Source organism: Bos taurus, chromosome 26 (genome assembly GCF_002263795.3).
Source record: "Bos taurus isolate L1 Dominette 01449 registration number 42190680 breed Hereford chromosome 26, ARS-UCD2.0, whole genome shotgun sequence".
NCBI classification, from domain to species: Eukaryota; Metazoa; Chordata; class Mammalia; order Artiodactyla; family Bovidae; genus Bos; species Bos taurus.
This window is the reverse complement of record NC_037353.1, coordinates 10,186,212-10,209,256: the sequence shown is the minus strand read 5'-3', so window position 1 is coordinate 10,209,256 and position 23,045 is coordinate 10,186,212. Positions and strand designations below refer to the sequence as shown.

The window sequence follows — 23,045 nt, the reverse complement described above, 5'->3', positions numbered from 1 at the left end:
GTGATTTGATAGGGATCACATTGAATCTGTAGATTGCATTTGGTAGTATAGTCATTTTCACAATATCGATTCTTCCTGACCCAGGAACATGGAATATCTCTCCATCTGTTTATGTCATCTTTGATTTCTTTCATTAGTGTCTTATCAATACTAGTACACTTTAAATGTTTCTAGTGTTCATTAAATTTAAAGACACTCTCATAATCATTATCCTATTTAATTCTCATAGTTATTTTTGTTAGGTGAGAGCATGATTATTAATTCTATTTTTAGAATTAAAGAAACAGAATTCATAGAGATGTAATGACCTTATTTAATGTCCTACTGCCAGTAAGATTTAGAGAAAGAACTCAATATCTTGTATTTTGATCTCAAGCATATATATTCCTATTTTATCTCAGCTGTCAACATTAAGATGGCATTCATATGGAATTTTTCTTTATCAATATTCACTCAACAAATATTCTTGAGTATCTATTATATGCCACAAACTTAGTTTTGCAATAGATAACTGAACAAAACTTGGCCATGGTCTTCATAGAGTTCACAATTTACCGGAGGAGAAAGCATAATCTAGTGAGAGAGTAGGTATTGAGAGACGTCTGTTCTTGTCTTAGTTTTTTTGTTTGTTTTGTTTTTTAAGAAAAAGTTTTAAATATATGGGCAAATTAAATCATGAGCATAGCCTAGTTGATCCCTTGCCTACTGTTCTGAATGAACATTTTCTCATTTGTAAAATAGAAAATAACTGTACTGCTCTTATTGCCTAAACTGAGGATCTAACAGATTCTATTATTAACATATATTATAAACTTTTAAGAATCATACATATTTTTAATAATTTCAATGTATCCTTCTAAATTTATCATTCTATGGCAATGGCCAGATCCCTAGAATGGTGAGATAAGCTGCAAGTAGTTTACATAAAATTTTACCAAAATGCACTGAAAAATGTATTTTAGTGTACCTGACTCCAGTGGACCATATTTTGAACAGATGTTCCTGCTGGGTTTTGTGACATGTACACATCCACACGACTCTGAGGGTTTAAAACATTATTTTTATTCTTCCAACCAGAAAAAACAATCTTTGATATTTATTAAACTAAAAAATTTCAAGGAAATTTAATTTATAATAAATAGTATTAATAAAACAAAATTACATTTTAATTAAATACATAAATGTTCTTATTAAATGTAAATTTTGCATTAGTATAGAAGTTATTATTGGATTTCTAAGTTCTGAGGTCCATCACTTATACTGAAAACAATCAAAAGTGATGTAACACACACCTTTTGAAAGCACTGAAGAACTGGAAAGATAGAAAGAAAGTACCAGGACAAATGGGAGAGAAAAGACAGAGAATTTAAAAAGAAAAGCAATGTACTAAAGTCACTTAAGTTTATCTGCCAGTCCTAGAAAATTTAAAGTTTCATTTTAAGAAATCAGTTCAGTTTAGCCACTCAGTCGTGTCCCCCTGGACTTCCTGTCCTAGAGAAGGGAATTGCAAACCACTTCAGTATTCTTGCAATGAAAACCCCATGAACAGTACGAAAGGCAAAAAGATAACTAGTTAAGGAGAGCAAAAATCAGCCCAGGACTTTTTGAGGACAGTGGGAAAGTTTAAAAAGAAATTCTTTCCATAATAAACTGGAGTCCCAAAGTTCTACACAACTCAAAGTAAAGCTTAATCAGATACAGCTGTGCTCATGCCAATGTGTAACCTAGATTTGCATTGCCTACATACTCCCTGGGAACCTCCGTCAGTGAATAAGATATATAAGGTCAATGTAATCCTTACTAAAATCTCAACAAATTATGTTTACAGTACTGACAAACCACTTCCAAAGTTTTATGTAGAGAGACAAAAGATCCCAAAACAGCCAACACAATTATTAAAGGGAGGACTGACAAGACATAACCTCAAGACATTATTAATATAAAGCTACAGTAATCAAGACAAGGTAGTATTGGTGAAAGGGTGGACAGATAGATAAATAGAGCAGAATACAGAGCCCAGAAATAGACCCCTAGAAACACAGTTAATTGATCTTTGACCAAAAAACAAAGGCAATGTAATAGGAAAATGATAATCTTTTCATTATGGTGTTGAAACAACTGGATATCATATTGGGAAAAAAAAAAAAAAGGAATCTAGACACAGACCTTACATCCTTCACAAAAAAATGACTCAAAACAGACCATAGGTCTAAATGGGAAATGCTAAACTATAAAACTTCTAAAAGATAACACAGGAAAAAAACTAGACAACCTTGACTGTGGCAATGACTTTGCAGATACAGTACCAAAGGCACAATCCATGAAAGAAATAATCAGTAAGCTGAATTACAAGAACTGGACAAAGTCAAAATTCTGAGTTGTTTGATGACATATTTTCCAAATTACATTAATGAGAGTTTTTGCTACCTAATCTTCCTCATATGATAACTTCCTTTCAGTTTGCTGAGTGACATTGGCCAGATTCTAGATACTGCCTATCTGCAAACTGCAAGATTCTCTTCTGGTTTTTCATACTGTCTACAGGAAGGAAATTTCAAGTCAGATCTTAATTTCCCCATCGATATTGATAGAATCAAGAGGACTGAATTAAAGGAAAAAAAGAACTGATTCAAACTCAACTATCACTCTTATAGTTCCCATATACACTGTGTGGGAATTTTTTCACTTCAAAATTTCCCAATCCTAGATAACTTCAGTTCAGTTCAGTTCAGTCGCTCAGTCATGTCCAACTCTTTGCAACCCCATGAATCGCAGCACGCCAGGCCTCTCTGTCCATCACCATCTCCCGGAGTTCAGCCAAACTCACGTCGATCGAGTTGGTGATGCAATCCAGCCATCCCATCCTCTATTGTCCCCTTCTCCTCCTGCCCCCAATCCCTCCTAGCATCAGAGTCTTTTCCAAAGAGCCAACTCTTCGCATGAGGTGGCCAAAGTACTGGAGTTTCAGCTTTAGCATCATTCCTTCCAAAGAACACCCAGGACTGATCTCCTTTAGAATGGACTGGTTGCATCTCCTTGCAGTCCAAGGGACTCTCAAGAGTCTTCTCCAACACCACACTTCAAAAGCATCAATTCTTTGGCACTCAGCCTTCTTCACAGTCCAACTCTCACACCCATACATGACCACTGGAAAAACCATAGCCTTGACTAGATGGACCTTTGTTGGCAAAGTAATGTCTCTGCTTTTGAATATGCTATCTAGATTGGTCATAACTTTCCTTCAAAGGAGTAAGCATCTTTTAATTTCATGGCTGCAATCACCATCTGCAGTGATTTTGGAACCCAAAAAAATAAAGTCTGACACTGTTTCCACTGTTTCCCCATCTATTTCCCATGAAGTGATGGGACCAGATGCCATGATCTTTGTTTTTTGAATGTTGAGCTTTAAGCCAACTTTTTCACTCTCCTCTTTGAATTTCATCAAGAGGCTTTTTAGTTCCTCTTCACTTTCTGCCATAAGGGCGGTATCATCTGCATATCAGGTTATTGATATTTCTCCCAGCAATCTTGATTCCAGCTTGTGCTTCTTCCAGCTCAGCATTTCTCATGATGTACTCTGAATAGAAGTTAAATAAGCAGGGTGACAATATACAGCCTTGACCTACTCCTTTTCCTATTTGGAACCAGTCTGTTGTTCCATGTCCAGTTCTAACTGTTGCTTCCTGACCTGCATACAAATTTCTCAAGAGGCAGGTCAGGTGGTCTGGTATTCCCATCTCTTTCAGAATTTCCCACAGTTTATTGTGATCCACACAGTCAAAGGCTTTGGCATAGTCAGTAAAGCAGAAATAGATGTTTTTTCTGGAACTCTCTTGCTTTTTCGATGATCCAGCGGATGTTGGCAATTTGATCTCTGGTTCCTCTGCTTTTTCTAAAACCAGCTTGAACATCAGGAAGTTCACGGTTCACGTACTGCTGAAGCCTGGCTTGGAGAATTTTGAGCATTGCTTTACTAGCGTGTGAGATGAGTGCAATTGTGCGGTAGTTTGAGCATTCTTTGGCATTGCCTTTCTTTGGGATTGGAATGAAAACTGACCTTTTCCAGTCCTGTGGCCACTGCAGTGTTTTCCAAACTTGCTGGCATATTGAGTGCAGCACTTTCACAGCATCATCTTTCAGGATTTGAAATAGCTCCTCTGGAATTCCATCACCTCCACTAGCTTTGTTCGTAGTGATGCTTTCTAAGGCCCACTTGACTTCACATTCCAGGATGTCTGGCTCTAGGTCAGTGATCACACCATCATGATTATCTGGGTCGTGAAGATCTTTTTTGTACAGTTCTTCTGTGTATTCTTGCCACCTCTTCTTAATATCTTCTGCTTCTGTTAGGTCCATACCATTTCTGTCCTTTATAGAGCCCATCTTTGCATGAAATGTTCCCTCGGTATCTCTAATTTTCTTGAAGAGATCTCTAGTCTTTCCCATTCTGTTGTTTTCCTCTATTTCTTTGCATTGATCGCTGAAGAAGGCTTTCTTATCTCTTCTTGCTATTCTTTGGAACTCTGCATTCAGATGCTTATATCTTTCCTTTTCTCCTTTGCTTTACTCTTCTCTTCTTTTCACAGCTATTTGTAAGGCCTCCCCAGAGAGCCATTTGGCGTTTTTGCATTTCTTTTCCATGGGGATGGTCTTGATCCCTGTTTCCTGTACAATGTCACAAACCTCCGACCATAGTTCATCAGGCACTCTATCTATCAGATCTAGTCCCTTAAATCTATTTCTCACTTCCACTGTATAATCATAAAGGATTTGATTTAGGTCATACTTGAATGGCCTAGTGGTTTTCCCTACTTTCTTCAATTTCAGACTGAAATTGGCAATAAGGAGTTCATGTTCTGAGCCACACTACTAGATAACTTAGTACTAGATAACTTAGTACACAACTAATTGCAATTGATGACACTGTCAACTTTTGACCCAGAAAGGAGACTCACAAATTTAAAGGCTAAGAAGTTAGAATATAAGCTTTCCTAATAGTCCACCTACAAAAGAATTCTCAAAGACACTATAATTACAAAAAAGACATCAATAGCCAAATACACTATCCAAGACATAGAATAACTCAGAAAGGCAAGCAGAAATAAAGATTATATTTAAGATGTTTCTAGACATTCTATGGTAGATATATAACACTAGATAGAAGAATATAAGAGGCCTTTTAAAAAAGGTAATCTTCTATGACAGAAAATTATGCTTTTCATATCTTCGGGGAAAAGGGAGAGAATGGAGTTCTTTTCTTCTACTATGAAAAATATTAGTGTTTCTTTCAAATATCTGTAATTGTCTGAGACTTGCAATAAGACCTTCTTGAAGTTAAAAAAAAAATCAATATATATCCTTGTGGTATGAAAATGTGCTTGGATATTAAGAGAACACCTATTTTCCTATGAACAGATAGGTTGGTTCTCATTAAGAACTTTCTTAAAAGGCCCAGGAGCAAGAATCAATAAACTAGTCCAAATGCCACAAACAACTGCTTTTTTCAAATTTGGGTTTTTTAATTTAAAGTGCTGATAAATCCTTGCATCTTTAAGAGAATTTATATACAATCAATACAAATGGCCTTCTAATAGTAGCTTGAGTACCAAAAGAGTTTCCCATCCCAGAAATTTTGATGAATGCCAAAAGCATATAAGTTAATTGCCAGGCACCCTAATTATGGAAAAATCAAGTTAGTGGAAAAGTGTTAGGAATCAGGATATAAGAGGAAGAGTTATGTAAGACAGTGAATGGAAGACAACCTGAATACATGAAACCTCAGACAACTAACATCTAACTGCAAAGACTAATAAAGATAACTATAGCTATAGCTAGTCTCTATTCTTTACAGAGATCAAGACAAATATGGAAGTAAAAAAATCCCAGCATGCTAATACAAATTAGTTTCTTAATGTTGGTTCAGTCAGAAAATTAGAAAGGCTAAGAATCTAACTACAAGAATAAATGGGTAAAACATAAAAAGATACACAGAGCATAGAATAAGCACTATTAAAAGCTGCTTTCTAAAAATTGGCAAAATATATTTTAAATACAACTTGTTCTCACCGTATTTAAGTTCTTTAGGTCATATCCACTTATCATAAACAAGACATCACGGCAAATCTTAACAAAAATCTTCAGTGGACACAGCTTTGATCCAACAAATCTTTTAAAGGAGGTATTAGGTAAGAACTCTTTGCTGCCAGAAAAAAACTGTAAAATAAATTTATTCATGTTTGGAAGACTAAAACAATTTAATCAAAAATTGATGTGGTGAATTCACTATATTTATAACCAAATACATTATCTTACAGTTTAAAACATTTAAATTAAGGGATGAAATTTGAGCACAATATGTAGAGATGATTTGATTAATGAATTTCTTACACAATGAGTCATCCAAAAGTATCATAAGTAAAATGCTATTCCTGTGTAGAAACAAAGGCAAGAATCCAGTGTAAATGAAGCCAAAAAATTAAAATCATACATGTGGCTGTGCAAACATAGCCAAGCCTTTTTATTTTGAAAGAAGAGAATCATTATCATGTTGGGTTGTCAGCTACAAAAAGGGAAGAAATAACATACCTTGATCAGTGACTTCCAGTTGTATGCCATTTTAATTAAAGGGCTTTTTGAGTATTTAATGGAAAAAACTGGGGCTAAGGCAAAAAATACTTTGATTCTTTCAGCTATCTTTGGTATTGTGGAAAATGTTATGAAAGCTGAAAGAAAATAAGATATAAATGAACTATTCTTAATTACTATCATGTAAGAAATGACAGTGGTAATTTCAATAATCAATTTACTAATTCATTTCTTAATTTATCTATCAAAAGTTATTTACCTCCCATAATGAGACATGCATATTGATCACAACATAATGCTGATTATTAGGATCTAAAGCAAATGTGTAGATCGTAAATGAGGATAATTCAGCAATAAATCCGTTTTATAACACCATAGTTTTAAATCAGAAATATCTGCTATTATACATTAGTATAACTGGCAATGGCAAAAATGATGTTAGTGAATTTTTCAGATAGATGAATCTACTTTAGGTGAGAAATTCAATAAATATCTAATTGTTTTAATATTTACTTTTAATTAAAACTTTTCTTGAACAGAGGGTACTAAACACTTTATTTTATTGATAATTCAGAGTAATTAATATGACAAATAGAAGTTTTTCCTTTTTTGATAACTTATCAAGCTATGTAACTGCACATCCCCTCTATTTTTACTGGTTCTTTTTTCCCTGGGTTCTGAGAAGTCAAAGAAGCAAAGAATTATATATCATATCAAAGTGTGAGTCGATATACGCTCTTGCACATGACTCATTTTTTTCTTATTTGATTATTTCCTAAGAGTCTTGGTTCCATACAACTGAATAGCTGATGAAAATTGGATTAAAATTCACACACGGTTAATAAATATCAGAGAAAAGGTCTATGAGAAATGGAATGAGATTGTTATTTGACATAATTTTTCTGGTAGAAAGTGGATGATTGCTATAGGAAATACTTAATACTCTTCAGTCTAGACGATAATGATGATGACCAATACCATCTAGATGACACTCTACAGTTTAGAAAAAACTCTTTTAATATCAGGGTCTATTATAAAATAGACTTTTCTGCTTCCCAAGTAGAAAGATTAAGTTTCATGGTACCATGGAAGAGAATTACATTAAGTTTTAGGGAATATGTTTCTGAAAGCAAAATTGATACACATTAGGTAGAAGTGTTAAGTATTGTAAAGGGATGAAAGTTCTTTTCTAGTCATCTTTAAATATAGGGAGGATTTCTTCATCTTTGTTCATTTCTTAAGTTTAATGTGTCCTAAATGTAAAAATCCAAGCACCCTTTTAAAACTTCTTACTCATAAATCCCTATGCTTGATTTTTAAAAGAAAAATAATCATACAATTTCTATTTGTGGAATAAATGACAGCTATGACTTCATTGTGCCTTTTAGATGGATATCCAGCTTTTATACATTGCAAACAAACAAAACCTTGTTTTTACAGTCAATTCTCTGTGACTAGAGAATACAATATAGAATTAAAACAGGATATAATCTTCCAGGGCACTGCTCTGTGATATATGTCTCACAGTCCTTGCTTTGGTTCACTTACAGGTCTAGAAACTGACCTATATCCTTAAGAATGTATCTACAAACTTCAAAAGTGTAATAAAGTAATAGCAGCAACGATCGTTCTTGCCATACCAATGGTAGTGCCTTGTGAATGGCCCACATAAAATATTTGCTGTTGTTGGGTTTGCTTCACAATGAAATCAATGGAGGCTGGAAGGTCATATTTAGCCATCTCATCAAAGCTACAAAAGAAAAAAGAAAATAAAAATGTATATTCTACTAATGTTATGTTAACATTTGAAGATATTGATTAGCTAAATATATTTAAAGCATTTTTCAACTCTCCTTGGGTACTGTCAATAAGTTAGATAATCTAATTTATCTATTGACTAGAGACGTCTGTGAGAACACAAAGTTAAGGAAATAAAATAGCCACAAGACAGTTTTATAAAGAAGGTGATTGTATATTCTAAGTGCAGTGAAGTAGACTAAATAGATAGGTTACAGAGTGAAAAAATAGAATAGGGTAGTCAGTAAAGCTTACTGCTTAAAAATGAGAAATAAGCGCAAAATCAAATAAGTACTCTTTAACTTTCCAGGTAAAATTTATATAAATTTTAATAGTCTATTGAGAGCCCTGAGTTGAGAAAAAAAGACTTATGTTTCATTTCATTTCATTCAAAAAGAAGAAAACAGTCCAATACACTTATACAACAAAATATTACTTGGTTTTTTCTGTACCTGAAAGCCCAGAATTCTTTGGAATTTGTTGTTAGGTACAAGTGTTTTCGGGACCAGGTAGTCCCTCTGCTGTTCCCCATCCACACATCATAACCAGCATCTGCCAGAAGGAAGCCTAGGCTGTTATTAGGAAGATTGGAAATCCAGCTGCTGGCAGATGTGAGCAAACCATGTTGCAAGTATACAACAAGTCTCTGAACTGGAAAAAATGTAGAAAATTTCTTTTAAAATATTGTAGTGTCTACATGAGTATCTGACCTCAAATTTAATCTTATAGGATAAAATTTTTTTAATTGTGTAAATAGGGTAAGTTTTACATGTTTTAATTCCATTTTATGTCAGAGTTGTTCACTAATGAATTTCTTTCATATGACCAAGTGGGCAATTAGGTCATGGCACATACATAAACATGGGCTTCCCAGGTGCCACTATTGGTAAAGGGCTGGCCTGAGAATGCAGGAAAAGTAAAAGATGTGGGTTTGATCCCTGGGTCCAGGAGGTCTCCTGGAAGAGGGCATGGCAACCCGCTCCAGTATTCTTGCCTGGAGAATCCCCATGGACAGAAGAGCCGGGCAATAGTCCATAGAGTTGCAAAGAGTCAGTCATGACTAAAGCTACTTAGCCCACACATACTTAAACATACAAAATTTTAAGGACATAGAATATTCAAATATCACTTGGTAACTTGGAGACTCATTTAAATAGCATTGTTCAGTTCAGTTCAGCTCAGTTGCTCAGTCATGTCCGACTCTTTATGACCCCATGGACTGCCACACGCCAGGCCTCCGTGTCCATCACCAATTCCCGGAAACTACTCAAACTCATGTCCATTGAGTCAGTGAGGCCATCCACCGTCTCATCCTCTGTTGCCCCCTTCTCCTCCTGCCTTCAATCTTTCCCAGCATCAGGGTCTTTTCCAATGAGTCAGCTCTTTGCATGAGGTGGCCAAAGTATTGGAGTTTCAGCTTCAATATCAGTCCTTCCAATGAACACCCAGGACTGATCTCCTTTAGGAAGGACTGGTTGGATCTCCTTGCAGTCCAAGGGACTCTCAAGAGTCTTCTCCAACACCACAGTTCAAAAGCAGCAATTCTTTGGTGCTCAGCTTTCTTTATAGTCCAACTCTCACATCCATACATGACTACTGGAAAAACCATACCTTTGACTAGATGGACCTTTGTTAACAAAGTAATGTCTCTAATTTTTAATATGCTGTCTAGGTTGGTCATAACTTTCCTTCCAAGGAGTAAGCGTCTTTTATTTTCATGGCTGCAGTCACCATCTGCAGTGATTTTGGAGCCCCCAAAATAAAGTCTGACACTGTTTCCACTGTTTCCCCATCTATTTCCTATGAAGTGATGGGACCAGATGCCATGATCTTCATTTTCTGAATGTTGAGTTTTAAGCCAAGTTTTTCACTCTCTTCTTTAACTTTCATCAAGAGGCTCTTTAGTTCTTCTTCACTTTCTGCCATAAGGGTAGTGTCATCTACTTACCTGAGGTTATTGATACTTCTCCCAGCAATCTTGATTCCAGCTTGTGCTTCTTTCCAGCCCAGCGTTTCTCATGATGTACTCTGCATGTAAGTTGAATAAGCAGGGTGACAATATACAGCCTTGACGTACTCCTTTTCCTATTTGGACCCAGTCTGTTGTTCCATGTCCAGTTCTAACTGTTGCTTCCTGACCTGCATACAGGTTTCTCAAGAGGCAGGTCAGGTGGTCTGGTATTCCCATCTCTTTATGAATTTTCCAGTTTATTGTGATCCACAGAGTCAAAGGCTTTGGCATAGTCAATAAAGGAGAAGTAGATGTTTTTGTGGAACTCTCTTGCTTTTTTGGTGATCCAGAAGATGTTGGCAATTTGATCTCTGGTTCCTCTGCCTTTTCTAAATCCAGCTTGAACATCTGGAAGTTCACGGTTCATGTATTGCTAAAGCCTGGCTTGGAGAATTTTGAGCATTACTTACTAGTGTGTGAGAAGAGTGCAATTGTGCAGTAGTTTGAGCATTCTTTGGCATTGCCTTTCTTTGGGATTGGAGGAAAACTGACCTTTTCCAGTCCTGTGGCCACTGCTGAGTTTTCCAAATTTGCTGACATATTGAATGCAGCGCTTTCATAGCATCATCTTTTAGGATTTGGAATAGCTCAACTGGAATTCCATCACCTGCACCAGCTTTGTTCATAGAGATGCTTCCTAAGGCCCACTTGACTTTGCATTCCAGGATGTCTGGCTCTAGGTGAGTGATCACACCATCATGATTATCTGGGTCATGAAGATCTTTTTTGTACAGTTCTTCTGTGTATTCTTGCCACCTCTTCTTTAAACAGCATGTTACATAAGATATATTTTATATTATTACTCCACCTTTCTCACTTCATAAAATAATTTTATACTCACATTTTCACAGATATATTTAATATAGATTTTATCTCTAGAACCATTGCTTTAATCACCAGTGTTTCCAGAGTTCTAATTTATACTTCCAAGGTTTTTGAGAAGCAGCAGCTTTGAATAACATAATGTGTGCTCACTGATAACTTTGTTTTACTCCCCAAATTGCCCTTCACACATAATCCACATCATTATCATCATTACTGAATACAGGCATTGTAGCTGGAGTATTGAAAGAACCTTGCATATTATAGCACTTCAATGGCTAAAATATTACATTTCCTGTGATGATACAGGAAAGTGATGAATGGTTTGTACAGACACTCTAACAGTGCAGACCAACCCTAGATCCGGAATAACTGGCCTTGATCATCATAGAGAGGTAGGGCTGCTGGGAAAAATTGGGAAAACATATTTGGTATTGAAATGATACACATAGGCATCTTTTGTTACTCCCATGCCTTGTTTTAACTGTAAATGTGCAAGTATGGCAACTATGACATATTAGGGACATAGCAGCCCTTAGGGATAAAGGCCTGGTTTATCAAATAAAGAAAGACAGCCAAGAGGAAGAGAAATTTACAGTGGGTAGTGGAGAGAGGAATGTATGAATACCAGATATGGCATTAGGATTAAACGTAATAGCAGATGAAATCAACTTAATGTGAAAAACATGTAGCTCTGAGCAGTGCAAGCGGTACGTTTACTAGATTATTTTAGTGTCACACCTAGATTCCCTTTGTTAAGCAGCTGAATCATTCTCCAGCTATTGGGACTGGTGCTTCTGAAGGGTTCACTGTTGCCCCTTTCTCTGTGGAACTGCCCCCAGGCTAAGGGGAATTTCCTCAGGCAGACTTTATTTCTTTCTATGGATGTCCTTCTGGCAGTGACTAACTGATACAAGAATGCAAAAAAGCTAGCTTCCTAACTTCAAGGTGGGACCGTGTCTGCAGTGCAATTCAGGATTCCTCTGAGACAACATTGTATTAGCTGAGTCTCATCCTTCCTTAGCTCCTTCCCCTGCCTTCCCCTCTTGTCCACATTATCTTCTCATGAAAGTATTCCAATCAATAAATTACATACACCTATATCCTTGTTTCAGGGCTGCTTCTAGAGAACTCTAAGGTACTTACTATATTTTAAAATTATCTTTAAGTCTTTTATTAGTGTTTGAAAAATTGAGTCAAACCCTGAGGAATGATTACAATAATTATGTCAAAATTTTCTGCCTAGTAGATGTGACCTCTATAAGGATCAAAAATTATATTGGTAGAGGCTACTCAAAATTAATGAATTTTCTCTGAAATGTACCATAATGTTCAAAATGAGAACTTGACAGAGTGTCCTAAAATATGAGAAACAATTTTTTCAAGGAAAAACAAGGAGAAAAGGAAAATTCTCCAGGTTTTTTTTTTTGCAACAGTTAGACAAATAAGAAAAGTAGTCAGTATTGTGCTAGTAAGTGGTACATCTAGAATTATTAATATGACCCTAGTGACAAATTCTAGTGCGTTTTTCAGCGTCTCATTCTGCTGACAGTAGTGTATGTAGTACTGGAGTAAAGAGCCATGAGACTGCTACCAAACTTTTTTCTTTGCTATTATTAGAGGAGAGATTCATAGGCACAAAGAAAGAAATTTTTACCAACCATACTTCAAACCTACAGAATAAAGCTACTGTGTTTCAGAGCATTTCTAACCCCTCATTGAACAAAGAAAACTCTAGGTAATCAACATGTATGAGTATGGTGATCCACAAAGAAAACTTGGAAGGACCGTGTGTTCCACCATACTTTAAAACCACTCTGAACAGGAAGCTAAAGAGAGTCAGATTCTCTTTCTGGGGCATATGGAGATATGCATGAGAAGTTAACTGTTCACTTAATTTTTTTAAACCCTTTTCTTATTCTAAACTCACTGAGAAGAAATGGAGAAGTTAAGAGCTTCAGATAATCATCAGTTTATCTTGAACTGAGTGTTACCTGAATTGTTTTCACTGTTTGTTTTCCCATAGGGAATTCGATAAAGGCCAAGGATATAACCATCTTCAGTTGTAATATCATACTCTTCATCTGGGTAGCCCCAGTAGGAAATAATTTGACTCTAGATAAGGAAAAAGCAAACCTTTTAGAATAAGACTGTTAGTGAATTAATGTAACCTAATTAATCTAACCTAATCCCATGGACAGAGGAGCCTGGCAGGCTATAATCCATGGGGTCACAAAGAGTAGGACATGACTAACTAACACACACAAACACACATTAATGTAATAATGAATCTTTGTATTCTCAATCTTAAGCCTATGTATTTTGTATTTTTTATTTTCACTAATTCACTGATTAATTCAGTACTAAATATTTACAAAACATCTACTAAGCATCCGTCTTCTATTCCAGGGGTTCATAGATAAATAAAACAACAACAAAAAATTAAAACCCCTGCATTCAAGGAGATATCTCAAGAACTAACCAATTATTTTTTTTCTGACAACTAGTCATAGTTTTACCTATATACCAATATAAAATTTTAAAATGTTTACCCACAAGTGTTTGTTTGTTTATATATATAGCTAAGAATATATACATATGTGGAATTTGTTATGTAAATACATATATAGAGAAATGATACGTTTATGCATATTTTCATTTCAGACACAGAATAAAGCAGAAATGGAAACTTAAAGCTATAGGATAGCAGATAAGGAATATTAGTTGACCCATATTCAAAATACATGAATGCAGAGATATAAACTGACTGTAGATCTATTCAAATAAAACCCCTCAAAACTGAAGAGTAGCATTCCCCGTTACTTTATTAGCTTAACATTTATGTCCTAGCAACTTACAATATTCATGCTTGCTTCAGGGTTCACAGACCTTTGTTTCCTAAACACACCATGAGTAGTTCCAAGAATTAGGATGAAAGACATCACCTTGAAAAGGTACCACATTGGGAATCTACACATAAAAAGAGATTTTAATAATATTAAAACTGCAGCAATTATTACTATTTGACTAAATAATTCTGTGAGGTAGGGAATATTACCATTTTCAGATGACAAAACAGAGGCTCTGAAAAATTAAATAAACCTGTCTAAGGATATACAATGTATAGCTGGCAATCACGGTTCAGATTTAGGCCTGCTTAACTCCAAAATCCATGTTTTTCTAACTACTCTATTCTGTAGCACAAATTCCCTCTTTAAAGTCTTCTTAATAGTATTGCTTAGCTCAGTTTTAAGAGTTTTACTATATACTGCAGGTTAACTAATATAATTGATATAACTGATATAATAATACTCTTACCAGACTATTATTTAAAGTATGTTTATAGGTTTTTGGGTTTGGGAGAGGGAAAGGGGACTAATGTGAAGATTAGAAAGCTTGCCTAGCTTACATTCAGCCTCTCAGGGTTTGGAGTTTATTTTGTTTACAGAGATATGACTTTGAGTTTGAGTAACCAAGTTCTGGAAAGCCAGGACACGTAAATCATTTCTAGAAAACTGAGAAAGCAGGGAATCGCAGAGGTCACCATCTAGATTTTCTCCCCAGACCTTGGTTTACCAATTTCATGAGCCTTGAAAATGAGCCAGACACTGTATCTGAAAGGATATTATGAGGCATTTTTAAAACTCCCAACTTCACAACTTATAAACTGTGTGACTTAAAGCAAGTTACTTATCCTCTCTGAGCATGTTTTCCTACTTAAAAAGTATGAATCATGCCTACTTCTCAGGTTTGCAATGGCACCCCACTCCAGTACTCTTGCCTGGAAAATCCCATGGATGGAGGAGCCTGGTGGGTTTCAGTCCATGGGGTCGCTAAGAGTCAGACACGACTGAACGACTTCACTTTCACAGGTTTGTTATAAAACTTAAATTTGATAAATGTGACATGATGCTTTTTTAATATAATACTTTATTTTCTTGGGCTCCAAAATTATTGTAGATGGTGTCTGCAGCCATGAAATTAAAAGACGGTTTCTCCCTGGGAAGAAAAGCTATGACCAACCTAGACAGCATATTAAAAAGCAGAGATATTACTTTGTCGACAAAGTTTCATTTAGTCAAAGCTATGACTTTTCCAGTAGTCAAGTGTGGATGTGAGAGCTGGATCATAAAGAAAGCTTTTGAACTGTACTGTTGGAGTAGACTCTTGAGAGTCCCTTGGATTGCAAGGAGATCAAACCAGTCAATCCTAAAGGAAATCAGTCCTGAATATTCATTGGAAGGACTGATGCTGAAGCTGAAACTCTAATACTTTGGCCACCTGATGCAAAGAACTGATTCACTGGAAAAGACCCTGATGCTAGGAAATATTGAAGGCAGGAGGAGAAGGGGAAGACAGAGGATGAGATGGTTGGATGGCATCACTGACGGGATGGATATGAGTTTGAGCAAGTTCTTGGAGTTGGTGATGGACAGGGAAGCCTGGCCTGCTGCAGTCCATGGGGCCACAAACAGTTGGACAAGACTGAGCAACTGAACTGTAATATAATACTAGCCATATAACTAACATTTAATACATATTAGACCATCTTAAGAGAACAAACAAAACACTAGAAATTCAGAAAAATCATTTGCATGCAAATAATTGCTATATCTTATATGTTTGTTAAGCTAGTCTCCAGCGCAATATTTAATGACTTGGTACAAATTAGGTGGATACGAAATTGAAACTGTATTTATTACTTGAAGTTTCTTTTAATTTAAAGCTGTGATTTATGGAGACTGAACATATCACCTTTGGTCAGAGGTTTACATTATATTTGGTATAATATCTGTGCTTTTCACTGAAGGCAAAAAAGCAAATTTTAAAACAATATTATCAAACTTTTTACCAAAGAGAGAGAAACCTGCTAACTTAAGTGCATTAAAAAAAAAAAGGTTATATTTAAAAAGAATACATTTCAATCAGTTCTAATGAGGTGGATGAAACTGGAGCCTATTATACAGAGTGAAGTAAGCCAGAAGGAAAAACACCAATACAGTATACTAACGCATATATATGGAATTTAGAAAGATGCTAACAATAACCCTGTGTACGAGACAGCAAAAGAGACACTGATGTATAGAACAGTCTTATGGACTCTGTGGGAGAGGGAGAGGGTGGGAAGATTTGGAAGAATGACATTGAAACATGTAAAATATCATGCATGAAACGAGTTGCCAGTCCAAGTTCGATGCACGATACTGGATGCTTGGGGCTAGTGCACTGGGACGACCCAGAGGGATGGTATGGGAAGGGAGGAGGGAGGAGGGTTCAGGATGGGAAACACATGTATACCTGTGGCGGATTCATTTTGATATTTGGCAAAACTAATACAATTATGTAAAGTTTAAAAACAAAATAAAATTTAAAAAAAATTTTAAAAAAGGCTACAACATTTGTAGTCACAACAGTGTTATACAAAGTGTTAATTAAACAGTGTTATGTCAAACGGCAACAACAACAAAGAGTTCAGACTACTTTGTTGATACTGATAAATTCTGAGTTGATATTGATGTTACTAAGTTAACATGAGTTTTCAAATATACTTTGGACCTATGCAATTTTTATACTGGTATTCTGCTTAAAAGTTAAATCAATCCATCTAAAAATATTGGAAATAATTTTGTCAAAGTAGATGAAAATATATAAGAAATATTACTTATTGATAGTCAATTCAGTTACTGAGACTTTAAAATATATTCAGAACAATTTGGGTACTTGAAACTACTCTTTCAAGTATAAATTTTATGGAATCTAAACACATTAAATGTCTGATAAAAATTTAGCTCTCAAATTGAAATTTTTTAGGAGTAAAAGGCACACCAATATTTAAAGGCTTAGTATGAAGGAGTTTTTAAATATATCAATGATTTTTTAAATGTTTATGTTTTAAAATGATCATTTGAATACAGTGGACCACTATTTATTAAATTTATACAGATACCATAGAGTTAGATGTTGTTACTAAAATATCACTTTACCTGTAAAACCTAGTATCTAATCTAGTAATTACTATTACCTCAACTTTAGTCATTGACCATAATTTTTCATCTATGTTGGCTGGTTGGTGAAATACTATGTAATGAACTGGTGCTTTGCTTAGCGTAGGGGCAAACTTTTAAAAGATGATTTTAAAGATGGAAGCATGGCAGAAAATTGAGCTTTGTGCAAGAGTAATCCATTCAAGGTAGCCAATATCTTACATAATGATTTTTAAAGATTATCACACAGTTGGGAAAAGCACTTAAACAAAATTAAACCAAAAAGCTGCATTACTAATAGCACCCATCTGTAACGAAATAGAATTTTCTAAAAGTTGATTTGAGGATCAGTTTTCTTCAGTTTCTGCCATTAAAATCATCAGTTTGACTTTAGATATAACCCACAACAATAAAATACATTATGCCATACCTCTTTGTTCTTCTTGATTTTAGGTACCTAATAGATGTGTCTTCAAAGTAGTCAATCACATATTGTGCTCCTTTTGGCAAAGGTTGCTAAATATAATCACAGATAAGCTGAAAAAATAAAAATGAGAACATTTAATTTCAGTGCAAAAATCAAACCTGGCATTACATAAATTGGCAACAGAAACTACAACAAATTTTGAAAGAACACTGTTGATACTAATAAATGCTAAGTAGCTTTTCAAGTCACTGTCCCATATGCTACACTAAATATATTCACAAAAATACCCACAGAGGTGGTTAGTGGTAGTTTCCCACTAGTGCAGTTTTTTTTTAAAATCAGAATTATTAAGACATAATTCTAACTCCCTAAAAGTGTTAAAGTAGATTTCTGTTCTTCTGACTGGCAGTCACTGTAATAGCAGTAATGAGTAGTAAACACGCAGTCTATGATGGTATAAAGCAGTTCAAATATAGAAGCGACTGTCATATCATTATTGCTGGGTTTTGAAGATTTCTCCCTATGGAAAACATAAGCAAGTGCTCATTTCTTTCCCTAAAACATATAATAGGAAGAATAATATTGAAGTTTAGCTTAGGTTATTTAAAAATATATGTTGTAAACTCAAGAAAATCAAAAAACTTTTAAGAGGTACCAACAGTAAGTCAATAAAGAAGGTAAAACGGGTTAATAATAAATGCTGTTAGACCTTAAGAAGTAAAAGACTTTTTAAAAAATAAATGAAGAACAAATAAACACAGTAATAACACGGTAGATTTTAATCAACAATATAATAATCATTTGTGAAAGTGGCAGCCACTCAGTCGTGTCCGACTCTTTGCGACCTCATGGACTCATCCACGGAATTCTCCAGGCCAGAACACTGGAGTGGTAGCCTTTCCCTTCTCCAGAGGATCTTCCCAACCCAGGGATCTGAACCCAGGTCTCCCACATTGCATGTGGTTTCTTTACCAACTGAGCCAAAAGGGAAACCCAAGAACACTGGAGTGGGTAGCCTATCCATTCTCCAGGGGATCTTCCCAACCCAGGAATCAAAAAATCATTCATAAATGCTCTCTATATACTGGTTAAACACAGAAATTGTCAAATTGGATTAGAAAGCAAGACTTTACTCTGCAATGTTTATAAGAAAAGTGAAAGTGAAAGTCACTCAGACCTGTCAGACTCTTTGTGACCCCATGGACTATACAGTCCATGGAATTCTCCAGGCCAGAATACTGGAGAGGGTAGCCTTTCCCTTCTCCAGGGGATCTTCCCAACCCAGGGATCAAACCCAGGTCTCCCGCACTGGAGGTGGATTCTTTACCAGCTGAGCCACAAGGGGGGCCTATAAGAAACCTGCATTAAATACAGATTATTATTATCAATAGACAGGTTGAAGAGTAAAAGTGTAAAGCAAGATATGCCAAAAGAAAGCTGGACTAACTATGTTGATTTCAATTATAGTAGACTCAGAATAAGAAATATAGCTAAAAAGCAAGATTACATAACGATATGCAATCAGTTCTCCAAGACGACATAACAATCCTAAATGTGTATGCACCAAACAGCTCAGTGTCCGCTTAGTCCCCTCTGACTCTGTGGTCCTGTGGACTGTAGCGTGCCAGGCTCCTCTGTCCATGGGATTTTCCAGGTACAAATACTTGAGCAGGTTGCCATTTCCTACTCCAGGGGATCTTTCTGACCCAGGGATCAAACCTGTGTCTTTCATGCCTCCTGCATTGCAGGGAGATTCTTTACCACTTAGCCATGTGGGAAGCCTCTGCACCAAAAATATATGTAAGTAAGCATTAAATATATGTAAGCAAGCATTAATAGACTAAAAGGAGAAATAGACAAATTTACGATTATATTTGGAAAATTCAACTCCTCCTTTTCAGTGTTTGATAGAATAAGTAGACAGAAAATCAGTAAAAATATAGATGACCTGGACAATACCTAGCAATCACTTGATTTAACTGACATTTATAAAACATTCTATACAACCATAGCATAATACACATTCTTCTCAAACATACAAAAAAACATTCATCAAGATTGTGGCCAGTAGGAAAGATTTAAATTTAAAGGAATAAAATTCATACAAATTTCTTGGGCCATAACAAAATTAAAATAGCAATCAATAATAAAAGTTATCCAGAAAGTACCCAAATACTTGGAAATTAAATAATACATTTCTAAGTAATCCATAGGTTAAAGAAGAGGGACTTTTAAAAACATTTGAGAGGCTTCCCTAGTGGCTCAATGATAAAGAATCTGCCTGCCAATGCAGGAGACACAGGTTTGCTCCCTGGTCGGGGAAGATCCCACGTGCCACATAGCAACTAAGCCCTTGTTCCACAGTTATTGAGCCTGTACTCTAGAGCGCAGGAATTGCAACTACTGAAGCCCACTCTGTCTGCAACAAGAGAAATCACTGCAATCAGAAGCTTATGCACTGCAACTCAGAGTACCCCTCCACACGCACTCGCCGCAACTAGAGAAAAGCCTGCACAGCAACAAAGACCCAGCCTAGCCAAAAAGAAATAAATAAAGCTATAAAAACATTTTAACTAACTGAAATTGAAAATACAACAATATCAAAATTTGTGTGGTGCAGCTAAGCAATACTTAGAAGGAAATTTATAGCAATAACTACTTACATGAGAAAATAAGAAAGGTAAGAAAAACAAGTAATTGAAGTTTTTACCCATAAAAGCTAGAGGAAAAAAAACAAACTACAATTAAAATAAAAATAGAAGGAAAGAAATAATAAAGATTGGCAAGAAATCAAAGAAAAGGAATGAAAGACAAATAGAGGAAATCAATGAACCAAAAGCTGATCCTTTGAAATGGTCAAAAAAAACTTTTAGTCAGGATGACCAAGAAAAAAGAAGAAAATGTAAAATACCCATATCAGGAATGAAGAAAAAAAAAACAAACTGTGCTACTGATCCCACAGATATTAAAATTAATTATAATAAGGGACTACTTAACTCTATGTTCATAAACTTGAAAACATAAATGAAATACAATAATTCCTTAAAAAGAGAAACTATTAATGTCAAAACTCACACCCCCCCAAAAAAGTGATAACCTGAATATTCCAGTATCTATTTTATAAATTAAATGTATAGCATAAAAACCTTCTGAAAAAGAAAAATCCAGGTCAGATAGTTCACTGCCAAACTTCACCAAATATTAAAAAAAAAAAAATTCTTTACAACTTCTTCCAGAAAATAGAAGAGAAGGGTATCCTTTCCAATTAATTAAAAAAAATTGTATTGGCGTATAGTTGATTTCCTTTCCAATTAATTGTATAAGGTCACATTATGAAAGAAGAAAACTATAGACCAATTTCCCCCATAAATATAGATTCCAAGACTCTCACTAAAATGTTATCAAAATAAATCCAGCGATATATTGAAAAAATACATCTCAGTCTAGCGGGGTTCATCCCACAAACAAAAGACTGATTCAACATTCAAACATCAATTAGTGTTATTTACCATATTAACAGGCTAAACTGAAAAAAAAAAAAAAAACAACCTCAGAAGATGCAGAAAAGTTAATCATTTAGTTAATCATTTAGTCATAAAACTTCTCAACAAATTATATATCGAAAGACACTTCCTTAAACTAATAAAGGCTACAGTTCCAATCATACTTGGTAAAAGACTGAATGCTTTCTTGATAAGAATTAGGAGCAAGAAAAGAGGTCCTTTCTCTCCACTTCTATTCAACATTGTACTGAAAGTCCTAGCCAGTGCGATTAAGCAAGGAAAAAAAATAAAAAATAAAGGCATACCTGATTATCTATGTAGAAAATCCTAAAGAATCTATGTATACTTTAAAAATTTACTTAAAAAAATAAGTGATTTTTAGAGGATTAAAGATAAAAGATAATATAGAAGAGTCAGCAATAAACACTTGGAATTTAAAATTTTAAAAATCCCAATTATAATAGCACTTTCCTTTCCACCATAAATGGCTACTTGTATAAATCTAAAAGCTCAATTAAAAGAGATTGTCAGATTGGATCAACAGGAAAGCTGCTCTCAAGAAATTTGCTTTAAAGATACAAGCATAATTATAGTAAAACTGTAAAGAGGGAAAATAATATGACAAACTAATACTAATCAAAAGAAAGCTATATTAATATCAGGCAGTACAGATTTTAAAGGAAATTATAACCAGTGATAAATAGTACAATTTCAAAATGATAAACAGATCAATTCAGTAACAGTTTATCAATCTACATATTTATATTTGTCTCTCTCTAAAAAGAGAGTCAGGAGTCAAAAACCCAGACCTGATAAAGCTGTAAGGAGAAAGACTTATGTATTTATATTCTTATTTACAGTTAGAAATATTAATTTATAACTGATAGGGCACATATATAGAAAATCAGTAAGGATTTAGAAGGGCTGAAGAACACAATTCTTATTAAAATCTAAGGCATTTTCACAGAAATTAAGCTCTTTTTAGACAGTATATGGAAATGGTGAGAACCTCAAAGAGTCGAAATAATTTTTAAAAAGAAGACAATTGGAATAGTCACAGTAACCAAATTTAAGACTTATTTATTGTAAGGCTAAAGTTATCAAGAGAGTGTGGCACTGGCAGAACAAGATAGATAAATGGATGAGAACAGAGTTTAGGATAGATCTACATTTACATGGTCAATTAATTCTCAACAAAGATGCAAAGGCAATTCAGTCTAAAACACACAGTGCTGAAACAAATATTCATATGCAAAGGTATGAACTTTGATCCATATCTAACATCAAATACAAAACTTAACTTAAAAAGGACCATAGACCTACAAATCTGGAAAACTCAGCAGTGGTCACAGGATTGGAAAAGGTCAGTTTTCATTCCAATCCCAAAGAAAGGCAATGTCAAAGAATGTTCAAACTACTGCACAATTGCACTCATCTCACATGCTAGCAAAGTACTGCTCAAGATTCTCCAAGCCAGGCTTCAACAGTATGTGAACCATGTACTTCCAGATGTTCAAGCTGGATTTAGAAAAGGCAGAGGAACCAGAGATCAAATTGTCAACATCTGCTGGATCATCAAAAAAGCAAGAGAATTCCAGAAAAACATCTACTTTTGTTTTATTGACTAAGCCAAAGCCTTTGACCATGTGGACCACAACAAACTGTGGAAAATTCTGAAAGAGATGGAACACCAGACCACCTGACCTGCCTCCTGAGAAATCTATATGCAGGTCCGGAAGCAACAGTTAGAACTGGACATGGAACAACAGACTGGTTCCAAATAGGAAAAGGAGTACATCAAGGATGTATGTTGTCACCCTGTTTATTTAACTTATATGCAGAGTACATCATGAGAAATGCTGGGCTGGAGGAAGCACAAGCTGGAATCAAGATTGCTGGGAGAAATATCAATAACC

General features: G+C 35.1%; 1 protein-coding gene across 7 annotated transcripts in view; it reads right to left on the bottom strand.

Annotated features, from left to right (window-relative positions):
- LIPJ (lipase family member J) overlaps positions 1 to 23,045 on the bottom strand; it is a 38,035-nt gene that overhangs the window by 6,037 nt on the left and 8,953 nt on the right. For 5 of the 7 annotated variants that reach the window (XM_024986077.2, XM_059881976.1, XM_015460597.3 and 2 more), the window contains exons 2-9: positions 17,630 to 17,736; positions 14,074 to 14,185; positions 13,210 to 13,330; positions 8,835 to 9,033; positions 8,226 to 8,335; positions 6,586 to 6,722; positions 6,067 to 6,213; positions 968 to 1,039 (exon numbers count right to left, since the gene is read on the bottom strand). In XM_024986077.2, coding sequence (XP_024841845.1) covers positions 968 to 1,039; positions 6,067 to 6,213; positions 6,586 to 6,722; positions 8,226 to 8,335; positions 8,835 to 9,033; positions 13,210 to 13,330; positions 14,074 to 14,178 — 891 coding nt within the window. In that variant the 5' untranslated portion in view covers positions 14,179 to 14,185; positions 17,630 to 17,736. Of the gene's footprint in view, positions 1 to 967; positions 1,040 to 6,066; positions 6,214 to 6,585; positions 6,723 to 8,225; positions 8,336 to 8,834; positions 9,034 to 13,209; positions 13,331 to 14,073; positions 14,186 to 17,629; positions 17,737 to 18,803; positions 21,141 to 23,045 lie in introns of those variants that run through there. The other 2 variants (XM_059881977.1, XM_059881978.1) reach the window with 2 other exon arrangements.